Here is a 14,648-nt window from a genome sequence, read left to right as displayed (position 1 = left end):
TCAGTATTACAGACCTGTTCTATAGTAACTAGAGAAAAAAAAGCATTATCCTACCTTAAAACAATTATATAATTATTAAAAACATCTGATAAACAGGACATGTGACTTGCAGAGGTTAATCACTTCAATATTAAATACAGTGTTAAATGATACAAATCCCTTTCTTTGAGACTATATAGAATCACACTGAAGTAAACTGAAAAAAGTGCAGAAATTATGGCAAGATGATTCACCAAAAGAATAACAAGGCATACAAAATTACTTACACCAAATTCCTTCACACCTCTCTGAGGTGTTTTGGCATAATTCCACAACTTGATCATTGAAACAGTAGTAGGTACATCAAATATAACATATACCCTATTCACCTGCAAAAGAGAATTCATTTATATTTTAGAGCACAAATCCCCCAAAGATAAGTCTCATACAAGTTTCATCAAAATTGGTCTGCATTTAAAGAGATATAGCTAGAGGGCAGAAATCTGATAAGGATTTAAGTTCAGCTGTCATCTCTGTTGATAATTCACAGATGTTGCCTCTTCTCCAGAGCTGCCCTCTTAAATGTACATTAACTCAGCAGATGATATCTGCATCTGAGCTTGTCATTCAGGACTGCTAATCACTTGGGAGAGGGGTAGGAGACACTTTTAATGAGTATTACATCAACAAAACACAGACATGGGCTTCGGCATGAGACAAGCTGGCTATGAACGGAATCCATCTTCCTACTTGCAACACTAAAATTTCTCCTATATCCCAACAAAACTCTAAGAGAAATTGTGCACCCCACACAAGTTGCAAAAACAGGTACACAGTCAACTCTCCTAATGCTTGCCAAATAATTATTGCTTGACATACTGTTCATTTTATCTTCAGGTGACATCAGTGTCAAGATGTTAAGAACACAGATTAGGTCACGGGAACAGCTAATTCTATGGTATTCCGTTTATGAGTTACTATATCAACTTTAGGCCAATGTATCCTATGTTCCCCCCTAGCATCCTCTGTAGTCTTAATCCTTCAATGTTTTGTAGAAGATACTGTTATTTGTCTTAAATCACTATGTATTTTTTGTACTGAAGAAAGAGAGGTAGATGTCAATAAAGCTGCTTTTATGTATGTTTTTCCAGGAGAAAATTTGGGCTAAAATGTCCAAAGACAATTGTTAGTGTCATAGAAAATGAAAAATTTGATGGAAAATGCATTCAAACAAACAAAGTATCAGTAAAAGGGTAACAAAGAATTCAAACCAAACTTATGTTAGTAATAAATCTCTAAAATTTTATAAGTAGAAAGGAAGATAAATTTGGAAAGGAAAAGAAAGTCCCATTATATAATTTTTTCCTAAAGCTTTCAAATTTTCCAATGTAGCAAAAAGTTAATTCAGCTTTCTAGACAACTGGAATGTTTCAAAGCAAGCTAACAATGAGGATACAGAAGACTTGGTTCAGCGTCCCAACTATAGACAATGATCATTAATAGGCTGCTTGCTTAATCCATTTGTACTTGCTGGCTTTGCAACCAAACCACGGAAGATGGCAGAGAGGAAAGAACTATATGGATCTTGAAAAGGTATCACTCGCTACAGGTTAAGTACAGAAAGGGCCATTACATTGCTTACTTGTCCCTCCTGCATATCACATATTAGTGTTAAAAAGGGTAAACAGATAATATCTTATCTACAGTACTTTGGTGCCAGACATGATGACACAAAACATTGTATGGATCTGTGCTAGAACCTCAGGCATTATTTTCCTTTTGCCAAAATGAAATAATCTCTGCAATAATGTTTTTATAAGGACATTAACACGTCAGACATGCAAACTCAGATGGTTGTCAAATCAACCATTCACGATGCTACAATAGGTATCTGTGCATCCCGAGTTAATTACCAGGTTCAAGATGTGGGATCTAGACCCTAGGAACCTCAGGCATTACACAGAACTTCCATTTTCCTAAGAAACACAAGCAGTCAGTATTCCCAAGTATAATTAAAGTTTTATCTTAACTATACCCACTGCATTACATCATCAAATAATATATGAATTATTTTCAAAACTGACTTAATTCTTTGCTTATAGTAGCCTAAATAAATAACTGTAATATATGCTGTAAGGACTTTTTCCAACACAGTAAGCTATAGCACATCACACTTTAGGTTTACATTTTATTACTTTTGAAATCTGTCCTCTAAGAAACACATCTTAACGATGTCCAAAACAGCCCAATGCAAAAAATGTTCTCTCCCAAAAACAAAGTCAGAACCCATCTAAGTTTATCTGCTTTTCCTGTTTAGATATTTGGTACACCATATTTTAAACATGCTGCTTCTAAAAGGGCTCAATCACTTGGAGCTCTAGGACATGAAATACTATGCCTGTCATGCCTAATTTATGAATTTGAATTCAAGACAGATAATGAGGTTTGAAGAAATTCTAATTACCGTAACAAAATTTATCGCCTTTTGCAAAAATGGTTTACAATTTTAGCACATTCCCACTTGAAAGATGTTTACTGCACAAAACATATTAAGCTGTTTTACCAGTAACATTATCAGAGTAGCTGAAAAAACATCTATGCAACGTCTAGAAATTATTTTGCTATTGCCTCATAGAAATAATAAGGAGGTTACAAAGGTGGGAGATCTATTCCGCTGCTATCTGTTCAGTGAAGAGAAAGTGGAATAAAGAGAATGTCTTCTGACAGGTAGCCTAGTTTACTAATATCAAATTTACCTAAAGATTATGTATGTTTTCCCTTTCTTTTATGCTTCTGGCCACATCTATGCACATCATTACAATGGAATGAAAAGGGAAAATGTACCAAACCAGGAAGAACTGGTGCAAGCCACATATGTCTGCCATCAGTTGTGTTATTTACTCTGTCAATGAGTTTGTCTGGAGTTCGGATATCTCCGGATACATCTTCCAAAACATTGACACTATCTGGAAAAGCAGCAATATCTGAAAAAAAAGCTTTAAGTTTAAATAACTGTAAAGGACATTCCAGAAACAAAATATTTAAAAGGTCATGCTTGCTCTTCCAGACTCCATGAGCAAGTTTTCTACAATAGAGCTGTAAAAATTGTAAAATACTCCAAGTAGTTTACTTAGGTAGCTGAGGAACTTGAGAATACATTTTTAAAAGCAGTAAAACTCTTACAGATTCTGGCATTCAAAATTATGTTTAAAATAGGAAATTAACTAGCTGCATTTCATTTATTTTAAAGTACATCTTCATGACTTCATCAATAAGTTCCCTTATCAGAAATAGGCACTTCCCAGGTGTTGTTTTATTTATTTATTTTGTGACAAAGTTCCACTCTTTTTTTAGCACAAACATGTAGAAACGCATATGAAAGACACCTTAAGAAAAGTATCCTTGTAGAAGAGAGTCATCAGTCTGACTCCATTTTCCTGAAGTTCCTCAATACTTCTGATAAAAACCATTAACTGTCTAATAAGGCCTTCTTTCATTTCTTTGAGAGGGAAAGATTAAACCTTCTATAGGCTTTCTGTATAACTAGACTTTCTCTGTAAGAGAATCTTTCAGTTTAAAACATATGTATGTTAAAGACATGCAAAGAAATGTGGATGGATGGCATTGTTTTCAGAATTACAAGTCCCTAGCAAGCTAGTTTGATAGACAATAGTTTCCCCTTCTTTTGCTTTCTAGAAGGCCAGAGTCTCTCAGTATTTATACGGAATTTAAGAAATAGCACAGAAATGACTCAGCTATTTAAGAAAAGCTTGCTTCAGACTTGGTGCCTGAATTATCACACGTAGTACTACACTGAGACAGATGTGCTTTTTCTGGGATCCTAATATATCCAAGAAACACTGCTGTACAAGCAGAAACAGGTGATTATTCCAAACTAGCTGTGCTATCTTTACCTGGCATTGTAAATACGTACAAGACATACTGTAAAGGCATACAATTTAAGTTAAAAATCCCCTGATCTTAAAAACAAACTATTAACACTTCAATTTCAAAATGTTTCTTCTCCATCACAGGTTTGGAGATTTCAAGTTCATCATGCACCATAAAATACATAAATAAAACTGTTTCTCAGAAAAGAATCTTGATTTTTTTTCACTGTAATCTCTATTTATAAGGCAATAAGGATCTGTTGAGACATACAATTCACACAGCATCAATGCTTTTATCATTTTTAGTTGGTTAAGAAACACTGTTTTTACAATGTGATTGAACAACATCAGTTCTATACGGGGGTATACACTTCCAGCTCTTTAAGATTCATAGAACCAGACAATGGTTTGGGTTGGAAGGGACCTTTAATGATCATCTAGATACAACCCCACTGCCATAGGCAAGAACACCTCCGCCCAAGTCCACGCTGCACAAATCCCATCCAGCCTGGCCTGGGGCACTGCCAGGGATAGAGCTTCTCCGGACCAGCCAGTATCTAGCCACCCTCATGGTAAAGAATTTTTTCTCGATATCTATTCCAAATCTTCCCCCTTTTACTTCAAAATTACCTCTTGTTCTGTCACTACACACCCTGGTCTCTCCTCATCTTCCTTGTATGCCCCTCTAAGTTTTGGAAGGCTGCAGTAAGGTCTCCCTGGAGTCTTCTCTTCTCTAGGCTGAACAACCCCAACTCTCAGTCTCTCTTCACTGGAGAAGAGCTCCAGCCCTCTGATCATCCCTGTGGCCTCTGCTGGACCTGCTCTCTAACAGATCCCTGTCTCTTGTGCTGGGGCCACAGAGCTGAACGCAGGGCTCCAGGTGGGGTCTCATGAGAGGACAGTAGATGGGGAGAATCCTCTCCCTTGCCCTGCTGGCCACCGTACTTTTGATGTGGCCCAGGATACAGGTGTCTTTCTGGGTTGCAAGTGCACACTGCCAGCTCATGTCAAGTTTTTTCATCTACCAGTACCCCCACATCCTTCTCTGCAGGGCAACTCTCTACCCATTCATTGCCCAGTCTGTACTGATGTTTGGGATTGCCTCGACCCAGGTGCCGGAAGCTTGCACTTGGCCTTGTGGAACTTCATGAGGTTTGCACAGGCCCACCTCTCAAGCCTGTCAGGGTCCTTCTAGTGGTCAGCTGCACCACTCAACTTCATGTCATCCACAAATCTGCTGAGGGTGCACTCAATCCCGCTATCCCTGTCAGAGACATTGAACAGTACCAGTCCCAATACGAAATGCTTAGGGACACCACTCCACCTAGTCTCCACCTGGACAATGACATGTTGACCAATGCTCTTTGGATGTGGCCATCCAGTCAATTCCGTATCCACCAAATGGTCCATCCATCAAATCCATGGCTCTACAACTTAGAGACAAGGATGTCATGTGGGACCATATCAAAGGTTTTGCAAAAGTCCAGGTAGATAACATCAGTTGCTCTCCCTTTGTCCACCAATGCTGTCACTCTGTTGTAGAAGACCACCAAGTCAGTCAGGCATGATTTGCCCTTTGTAAAGTGCTGGCTGTCTCCAGTCACCTCCCTGTCTTCCATATACCTTAACATGGTTTCTAGGTCTACCTGCTCCATAAGCTTACCAGCTACAGAGGTGAGGCCAAATTTAGTTGATACAGAGTGCTGAAGTGCAATTCTTCAGTGGCCCTGATTACTATGAATCTTTCAGATGTGTCCTTCATACCATCTATTGGTCACCCATGGAACATTGAATCAAATTCAAAGGATACTATTTTCAGTCAGTAAGATTTGGTCTCCATGTTCATTGAACAGCTCCAGTCCATTCAAACCAATGTAGTATGGATCACCCCAAGTAGTCAGAAGCTGAAACTGAAAAACAACTGAAAAGCAAAGAGCTATTAAGGAAAATTTTGATGCTGATACTTTATCCTAACAGAACATTTATCTTGCACTTTTAAAAATGACTGTGCAACACACATCTCAATGTTAGACATTCTCATCTGCAGTGTATGAGATGCTTCTGATACTACATGGACTGTTTAGCCAAATACCAAAGTAGGCTACATATTTATAACACAGATTTACAGCTCTGGAAACCTGAATACTTTGGATGCTGTCACCTTATCTCAGCTTAAAGGAGTTGAACAGATGCAAGTTGTGCCATGCTTTTTGGCACCAAGTTTGGATGGCAGCTGCTTGCCAATTCTCTTTACAACTGGAGATACAGTCTGACAGATTAGTCAGGTCTCCTTGACACCACAGAATTTGCATTTCCTATTCAAATCCGAAAATTTCTGTTTGAAATAAAGACAAGCTTTTAGGAAAAAAAATCACAATTCATCCTTGTTTCCAGAAGTGGCCAATACCTAATGCTTTCATAAAAATATAAAATACTTAAGAAACATTAGTAGACAGATATTGTAGAGTATGCAGCCATCAAGAATTTCTTTTTAGTCCCTAAAAGAGCAACTTAATCCCTGAAGAGGGAAGAGGTGTTTTTTTAATACTCTCAATACACATTATAACAATCCTAACTCTTCTTAATGTCTATAGAAGTCCAATCATTCATGATCCTTCTTCTTTGAAGTGACATCTTGTAGCAACAAGTTCCATTATCTAGTTATAATATGGGTGAAAAAATGTATTGTTCACTGCAGACTTTACTATGTCTTAAACCTCTGTGAATAAACTATTTTATTTTCAGAGAAAAAGTCTGTCATTTCTAATACTGAGAATACACGCACAAAAATGAAAATCTGCAGTTGGAACAACTACATAAAAGTCTATCTACTTACATTCACATATGCTCATGTATGTTCTTCTTGTAGATGAAGAACTAATGATTTTTTATTATTGTTATTTTTATTTTATCATTATTTATTTTTAAGTGTGTGACCTTCCTCATTATATATTGCAACTTATTAACACCACAGCTCTTATCTGGAGGCTTTATTGCCTTTCTACATTTTCTGAATACACCTTTGCTTGGTTTTGAATTGCATGAGTGATAACTGGCCAGCAAATATGCCCCTTCACTGAATGGCAGAAAACGTAATAAGATTGTGCGCTGTCCATTTCTCTATTGGAGCACCTATTTTTCCTCTTTCCTCTACCCAGCCACTGATTTTCATGAAACGATCAGGAACTTAGTCTTGCTGAGACCTCAGTGTCTCTAAACATGGTTAGAATAGCCTAATGGATTTAAAAGGCCTGTCAAGTAGATGGATGGCATGAGAGGAAGTAGTATCACAAAAGGCTGAGCTTATTTAAGAAAGCTCAATGTTTCTGGCTTTTTAAACTTAACAAAAATGGCAAAAATATTACACAGTTCTGGTCAACACAGCCTTAACAAACACGTAAAATAAGACAAATTCCAAGAAACAGCAATGAGAACATTCAATGATACGCAAAAAATATGGACTACTTCTAGTTTTGACAAGCTGGCAGGATACTGTGCTTATGAACCTCTAGCTCTAGCTGGGGTGGATTCCAAAAGGGAGGAAAAAAAGCTACTGGAGCATTTTACTATAGGTGACACATTCTTATATTCTGTTTCATTTATTTACTCTTAATTCATACCTTTCTCATCATATTCTTGGTATCTCAGTCATTTCTTAAAGCACCAGAAACTGTTGGATTCGAAACTGTCACGATTCATTACGTTATACAGAACACTTTGGAGTTATGTACCAAATAAGAAAACGACAGAGAAGGATACAACCACATGGCATTAATGGTGCTTCATAGTCCATACTAGCTTGTTCCGTTCTCTGTGAACCAGTCCTGCCAAAATGACCATGACAAAATAGTTTGTATGTACACTCTTGGGTCATTCAGAAAAGAACAGAACAAACCCCGGAAACTAAGTCAAAACACACACCCCTCTGCTCCCCAGATTATGTAATAGATCATTCTCTGATCTCAGTAAAATACATTATATTTTCACCTAGATGCTCAATAAAATACATTATATTTTCATCTAGCTGCTACAGATTTGCTTCAAAAGAAAAATACATATAAATATTGTACAGTTAAGAGAAACTACGTGGTTCAGATAATAAAAATATCCTACATTACCTCTTTTGTACCCTATTAATCATCTGGGGCTGCAGATAGTCAAGGAAGATAATTTCTTGGGCGAAGTCAAAGTGGCAGTTGCCTGGTCCCTTGCGGATAAGAAAGCCCTCCGGTGGGGAGATGCTGTGACCATCCAGCGTTACATGGACTACCTTAGCCTTGTTTAAAAAAAATAACATAACATAAATCCAATGCAATAGCATTCACTTCTGAGGCTCAAATAATTGTTTCAGTAATTTTGATGCATTTATTCCATTCCTCTGTAGTATCACATCCTTTGGCCTTAACCAGAAGACACCAGTTGCAACCCACAGTGTGCAATCCAAAGCATCACAGGTGACACTGACTGAACTGTTGAGATTGATGGGGATGGCAGAGGTTGAGGATGCGGGAAGAAGAAAAAGATTGGAAGAGCTCCTCAATTACTGCACCCCCCTAGAGCTCAGCAAACTGACGCTTTGTGAGCTGCAGCAGTACACCCATCAGACTGGACAGACTCAGCTTTCAAGACAGCGTGTGTCATCTGGGGAGATGGTTAGTTACTCATTGTGCAGCTGAATGCAATGCTAGCTCGGGCCTGACTGCTCAACCCTGGCTGAAGCTAGCCTTTAAGAAATCATGTAACCTGGTGATCTCTTGGGAGCAGACACACTTTCATGTCTCGATTCTGTTTACAGAAAAGCTGTATTTCAACGGTTCTATTTATCTGTGTGGCAGGTGGGATTTGGACTTTTCCAAGATCATGCAAATTGATGTACCAAGCAGTGCTGTATGTAACCTAAGGACATACAAATAAAGAAGAGGTACCTGTATCAGGCAAAACAGATTGAGCCATGTCCACATCACAGATGTATGCGTGCCTGATACAATCTCTGAAGATTAAACTAAATAATTCAGGCATACTTAATCAGAAGATGAGGGAGTCCTGGCCCGTTCACCCTCCCCCAGTAGCACCATCTGGTGCTGTATGCACGATCCCAGTCACATAACGATTCAGTCATGCAGCAACAATTATCACTGCATCTTGCCTTGCAGTATGTTAAATGTAACCTAATGTTAATCACAAGCAGCATTCATTGCACTTAGTCTGTCACTAATTACTGCTTAAGGAAGGAATAATACCTGGAAAAATATAACAAGATGGCCTTATAACTGTCACTACGATTACAGCTTGCTGATTAATGGACTGAATGAGAATGGATTCATTTAGTTAGCAAAAGACAAGTTAGTCTAAAGGTAATGTGAGTCAGTTTCCTAATCTCTAGATTTTACACTGACTGATGTCTATATGATAATTTGAGGCTAATTTAATTTTGTATGGAAATATTTAATTTTCATCACCTGTTATTAGGACTTATATTAAAATACATATGCAGTATTTATAGTCATTTAAAATGGGAATTTTTAGCTTTCTGAGAAGAACGTAACATTAAGGGTTTTCTGCAAAGCCCATACACTATCAGTTTCCTGATATTCATAATGGTTTTCATATTTTTGCCATTTGTAAACTGTTTTTATTCAATTATGATTTCATTAAGTTGTACATGTAATAACCCAAAAGTAAAGCTTAAGATTATTTTTTTTGCATAAATATTTCTTGATTTGAAAACTTAACATACTGTACTGGACTAAATGAGGCACTCATTTCACTTTCAAAGAGCACAAAGATAAATTAAGAGGGAAAGTTTGTATAAGTACCAGGTAGGGGGAAATAACTATTTCTGGATTCATCTTTAATAAGCTTGGGAGCAAAAAAGGAAATATACTTTTTGTATAAGACATGCTATTGCATGCTACTTTCCAGCTGAATCAGGCTGCCAGGCTAGGAAGAAGCAAAAAATCCACTGAAATACACTTTAGTTTAAGAAACACATATTGAATGGGAAGTCTAGAGACTTAGAGATGAAATCTTACCTATTATACCACAGCTGCTTATATTTATGTGCCCTTTAGAGCCCTCATTTCTAAGTAATTTTCATCATCTGAGAAGGCACTCAACCATCACACACAGCATATTACAAATTGCATAACAAAGCTTTCACAAGGTAATTTTTCATAGAGCTGGAAATAGCATACAAGCCTTCATTTTGACAGTTCACTGCCATTACCCTCTCATACTAAAGCTGTGAATAGAATCCACCAGTTTACAGCTGCCTAGAAAATCATTATATCTCACATCCAGGGACTGCTTCCTAGAAGAACAGCAATACTTCAGAGAACAAATGTCATGTTGCCCTAGGTTTGCAGTTCAAAGCCTCTTTGCTGCGGGGCCCAGCAAATATCCTGCACCTTCAGTTTTCCAAATAACTTGTCTCATTCATCCTTTCGCAGGATTGGAGGTATGAACTCCTCATTTAAATTGTACCCAGTAACTGCTAGGGGACTTACAGGTGTGCCACTTACATGCATACTTTATCGGACCCACCTCTTTTGTCAATCTAGCAAATAAACTGTAAAAAAACAAACAAAAAAGCCCACCTTCCTTCCTTCCTTCCTTTCTGTCTTGGTTTGGTCTCCAAAAAACAAATTCCCCATTAGATCTTAGGGATCTTGCTTTTTTTTTTTCCTCCTTTAATAACTGAGACACACACACAGGGAGCAGATTTGGTTGGAAAATTCATGTTCAAACTGTTCTTCCCTGCTCTGCCTTGGAGAAACTTGGGCTCATAATAGTAGAGAAAAACATTCCACATCACCATTTACAGACAGTTCTTCAGACTGCAATACACATAAAGAATCACAGAAAAAATTAAGTTCGAAGAGACTTCTGCGTGTCTCCAGTCACAACTCTTGCTCAGAGCAGAGCGGCCAGCAAAACTAAACTGGGTTATTCTGCCTCTCGTTAAACTGAGTTTTGAAAGCCTCCACCGACAAAGGTCTCACCCTGTCACTGCATACTGTCCCAATGCTGTACCATTCTCATGGGGAAGAGCCCTTTCTTTATGCCCAATCATACCAATTAAGTCATGGATTTTACTAAAAAAAACTATATGTTACACAGGTGTATGTTTACATGGTAAGCTCAGCATGCTCCTGAACCCTACCATGTGTCAAGCATGTTGGGTTAATGCAATGTATTTAAAACAATCACTTGTCAAATGTTAAAATTTCCGTATCAGCTGTGGCTAGAATGAAAGATCTCACACTCTGGACCTATGTGAGTCTTTGGCCAGTCTTTGACAATCTACAACACCTCTTGCTTATGTTAAAAGATGCCAGGGCTCAGTTACAGAGAGGGAACCCCTCCTCCTTATGTGATTGTCCATATGAAAGCAATTCCTGGAAGGTAAATTTACACAGAATCTCCAATCTTTGCTACTATCTTGTCCAATCTTATGAAGGACCCATGCCTCCAACTTCAATTCTAAAAATTTTTCCAGAGCTCTGCTGATTTTTTGTTGTTGTCTTGTCTCTAGTTTTATACACACCAACATTTTTCTTCTTATCCAACTGAATTTGGAAGTCAGGAACACAACAGTTAAATGTGAATGGGAAGATCTGGAAACATGGATTCACAAACTGTGCAGTGAACAGCAACAAATTCTTCATTATCATTACAACAGCATATGTATCTTCTGAGAAAAAGCAGGGAAATGAGTTACAACCAAACTCAGAATGAGAGCTAGATATAACACCCTCTCCAACAGATGTTATTTGCTAGTCAGCTCCAAGAGTTCAGGATGAAAACAAAATTAAAGCAAGCAATTCAGAAACAGAAGCGAGGAGGTATGTTATACAATTTTAGCTAAACTACATTAGCCAAACTGCTTGAAGATGGCAGCTTTCCCAAACAAATGTTAAGAGTTCTAGAGACTCGCTTCTTGAAAAAGGTAGCATTGATTAATTGGGCTTAAAACGATCCACGTATGACAGCCAAGTATAACTCTGCTATCCCCAGCTGTTTTCCATTCAACTGCCTGGTAACCACATAGGTTTAATGAACCATAAACTCTATGGTAGTATATACTTGAAAACTGAAAGCAAATTTGAAAATTGCATGGCATGGCCACAGAGACAGAGCCTTGGGTTTCATTATGCAAATTTAAAGAAGTTTCATTATATTTTTTGTTTTAAAAAGGCACACCAAAATCTCTATTTAACATTTTACTAAACATTACTAGTTAACTAAATAGCTATACAGCTTTTATAATCAATGTACTAAATGATAACTTTTAAAATGACAGACTTAAGAATAGCAAAGAGCATGAAAACACTTTAAATGACCCCACTATCAGAGACAACAAAAAGTTTATACGCAGATACTGCTTTCTTTAACTTATCCAAACAGGATTTCTGTTGAAGTGCTCACTGTTCTACCAATCCTTTTATTGCAGGAAATGAAGAATCGTATGGTAGGCCTAAATACTGGATAGTGAGAGGATATCACTTCAAGATCATGTATCTTGAAAATAATATGTGTTACTATGTGTCTCTTAGAAAAATCATCTGTGAAGTTTTCTTTAAACTGTCTCTTTTTTTTTTCTCCAGTATTTGCTGTTTGTGGAGACAGAAATGCATTATACCTGCCACAAAACTCAGACTCAGACAATCTAGAAAGATTTATGGCATTCCATTAAGGCAGCTATATTCATTTATCACAGTACCAATTTTCCAATGCACTGCTGTATATTTTTGCTGGCAGTGCTCCTTTTCTTTTACTTACCCCTCTATAGGTATCCTCTGGAGATTTATTATAGTTCCAAAAGCGAAGCCCTGCAATATTTTCAATTTTATAAAAATGGATTGTGAGCAGATGATTTTCTCCAAAAGAGAAGGGAATGAGCCACATATGGTCATCCTCAGCAGTGATATTAGTCCCATCTATTAACCTATGAGGAGAAAAATCCATTAGCTGCAGAAAGGAAAAGCCTGCTTTACTCATGAAAACAGGTGCTTTACTAGGTCTTTTTCTGATTTCCACTTACAGATTCCAGGGCTTTATTATGCCTATGTGCATGAAATTAAAAAGCATAATAAAAAAAAAAGTAATACACAATCATTGAATTGAAGACCGGGGTGGTAGGGAGGCAGAGGAAAAAATAAAAACATTTCGTTGAGTCTGTTGAGGAATAACAAAAAAATCCTAATTTTTCCCTGTGTGAACAGGTAGAGAAAAGCTAATTTGGTATCTCTGTACCAAAATGACTGAAGGCAAAGCTCTAAGGCCCAGATGTGATATAACTTATTAACACAGAACTGTGCCTAGCTTAGCATACCTGGCAGTCTGCAGTGGGTTACTATATGCAACTATATAATGCAACTATACTGAATCTGAGCTGAATGGCTGATGGATATAGCTCAGAGAAGAAGCAGAGTCTGTTCGCATCGTTCATCATGCTCACAGTTAAGCACATTCCTACTTTGTTTTTAATAAATAAATAAATAATTCTACCGACATGACAATGCCGTCTCATAATAGCACAGATGTCAGGCTGACTAGGTAAATTTCATTCCATTATTTCCTGATCTTGGAATTCTGACTTCCACCACAAACTATGGCATACAAAGAGCGCAAAGGAGAACATGAATTAACTGACCCAGTGTAATTACTTCTGTACACTGCCCTATGTACTTACTCTTTATTTAAAAGTGTAATAAATAAGTGGGTACCAGAGTTGGCAGTTCCTCACAGAAACAGGTGTTAATAAGGACTCTCTTCACAGAGAAACTGAACTGATGTAAAAGATATAAAACTTGGCTTGGTCCTGAATAGTACACAGGACCTACTTGAAATTTTGTAGTTGAAGAGCACTGAAGCCTACTCAATATACTTGGCAGAAATATCAAAAGAAAAAAATAAAGCCCCTATTTCTTGTGCTAAAAAAGCCTCTTAAGTAAAAATGGAGTCTGACAAAAAAAAGAAAAACAAAGCAACAAAATGAAATCATTACACACAGCAGACAGAATATTAAGGGATATCACACTGGAAGCATAGAACAAATCTATCTCACTAAGCAAGACATTAGAAAGAGGGAGGACTTGAAAAAATGGAAGCCAGCCTGGCACGGTGGCAGATAAAAGAAGTATTACAAGCTATTTTTCAACAAAAGTCATGGTCAAACAAACTAAATCAACAGGATCATAAGCTCTGGAAGGGTAAATGTATATGCACAGGCTAAGAAAGGTTATGAAGGCTAGCAAGCAAAAGGTACCATAAATAAAATTCCTCAAATACATCAGAGGCAGAAAGCCTGCCAGAAACTCTAGGATGAACAGATGACCAGGCTGTAAAAAGAGCATCCAGACTCCTCTGGATAAGATACCTAAGGAAAAGCGAAATTAATTTTTTGCGTCTGGGTCCATCATAGTGGATCCAGAACCTCTTCATCATAAGGGATCTCATGGGAAGATTTCTTAGATCTTTAAACTTATGGAAGAGATTTTTGTACATTTCATAATTTGAGAAAGTTTATTTGTCAATGAATAAAACTTCACTGGAATTAAACAAAAACTGCAGTATTAAAGATTGGCATCTACTCCTGCAATTCCCTAATACAACCTCACCTTTAGCTAACTTGATGTTTTCCCTTGTAATTATTCAGAAATCCTCCATACATATTACTGCATATGCATAGATGGCACATATTTCTGCCTGGAATGTGCTTAGCAGTGATACCAATCAGGCACATTACCTTCTCCTAACTCCTAACTCAAATATTGC

At 37.5% G+C, this 14,648-nt stretch overlaps 1 protein-coding gene across 10 annotated transcripts in view; it reads right to left on the bottom strand.

The window, feature by feature from the left end:
- KATNIP (katanin interacting protein) overlaps positions 1-14,648 on the bottom strand; it is a 72,855-nt gene that overhangs the window by 5,690 nt on the left and 52,517 nt on the right. For 8 of the 10 annotated variants that reach the window (XM_080557260.1, XM_080557261.1, XM_080557266.1 and 5 more), the window contains 6 exons: positions 12,651-12,816; positions 7,988-8,145; positions 7,629-7,693; positions 5,680-5,790; positions 2,824-2,963; positions 267-368 (listed from right to left, as the gene is read on the bottom strand). In XM_080557260.1, the coding sequence (XP_080413386.1) occupies positions 267-368; positions 2,824-2,963; positions 5,680-5,790; positions 7,629-7,693; positions 7,988-8,145; positions 12,651-12,816 (742 nt within the window). Of the gene's footprint in view, positions 1-266; positions 369-1,892; positions 1,956-2,735; positions 2,964-5,679; positions 5,791-7,628; positions 7,694-7,987; positions 8,146-12,650; positions 12,817-14,648 lie in introns of those variants that run through there. The other 2 variants (XR_013939793.1, XM_080557265.1) reach the window with 2 other exon arrangements.

Source organism: Anser brachyrhynchus (assembly GCF_964034855.1).
Source record: "Anser brachyrhynchus genome assembly, chromosome: 15".
NCBI lineage: Eukaryota > Metazoa > Chordata > Aves > Anseriformes > Anatidae > Anser > Anser brachyrhynchus.
This window is presented reverse-complemented; position numbering and strand designations above follow the sequence as displayed.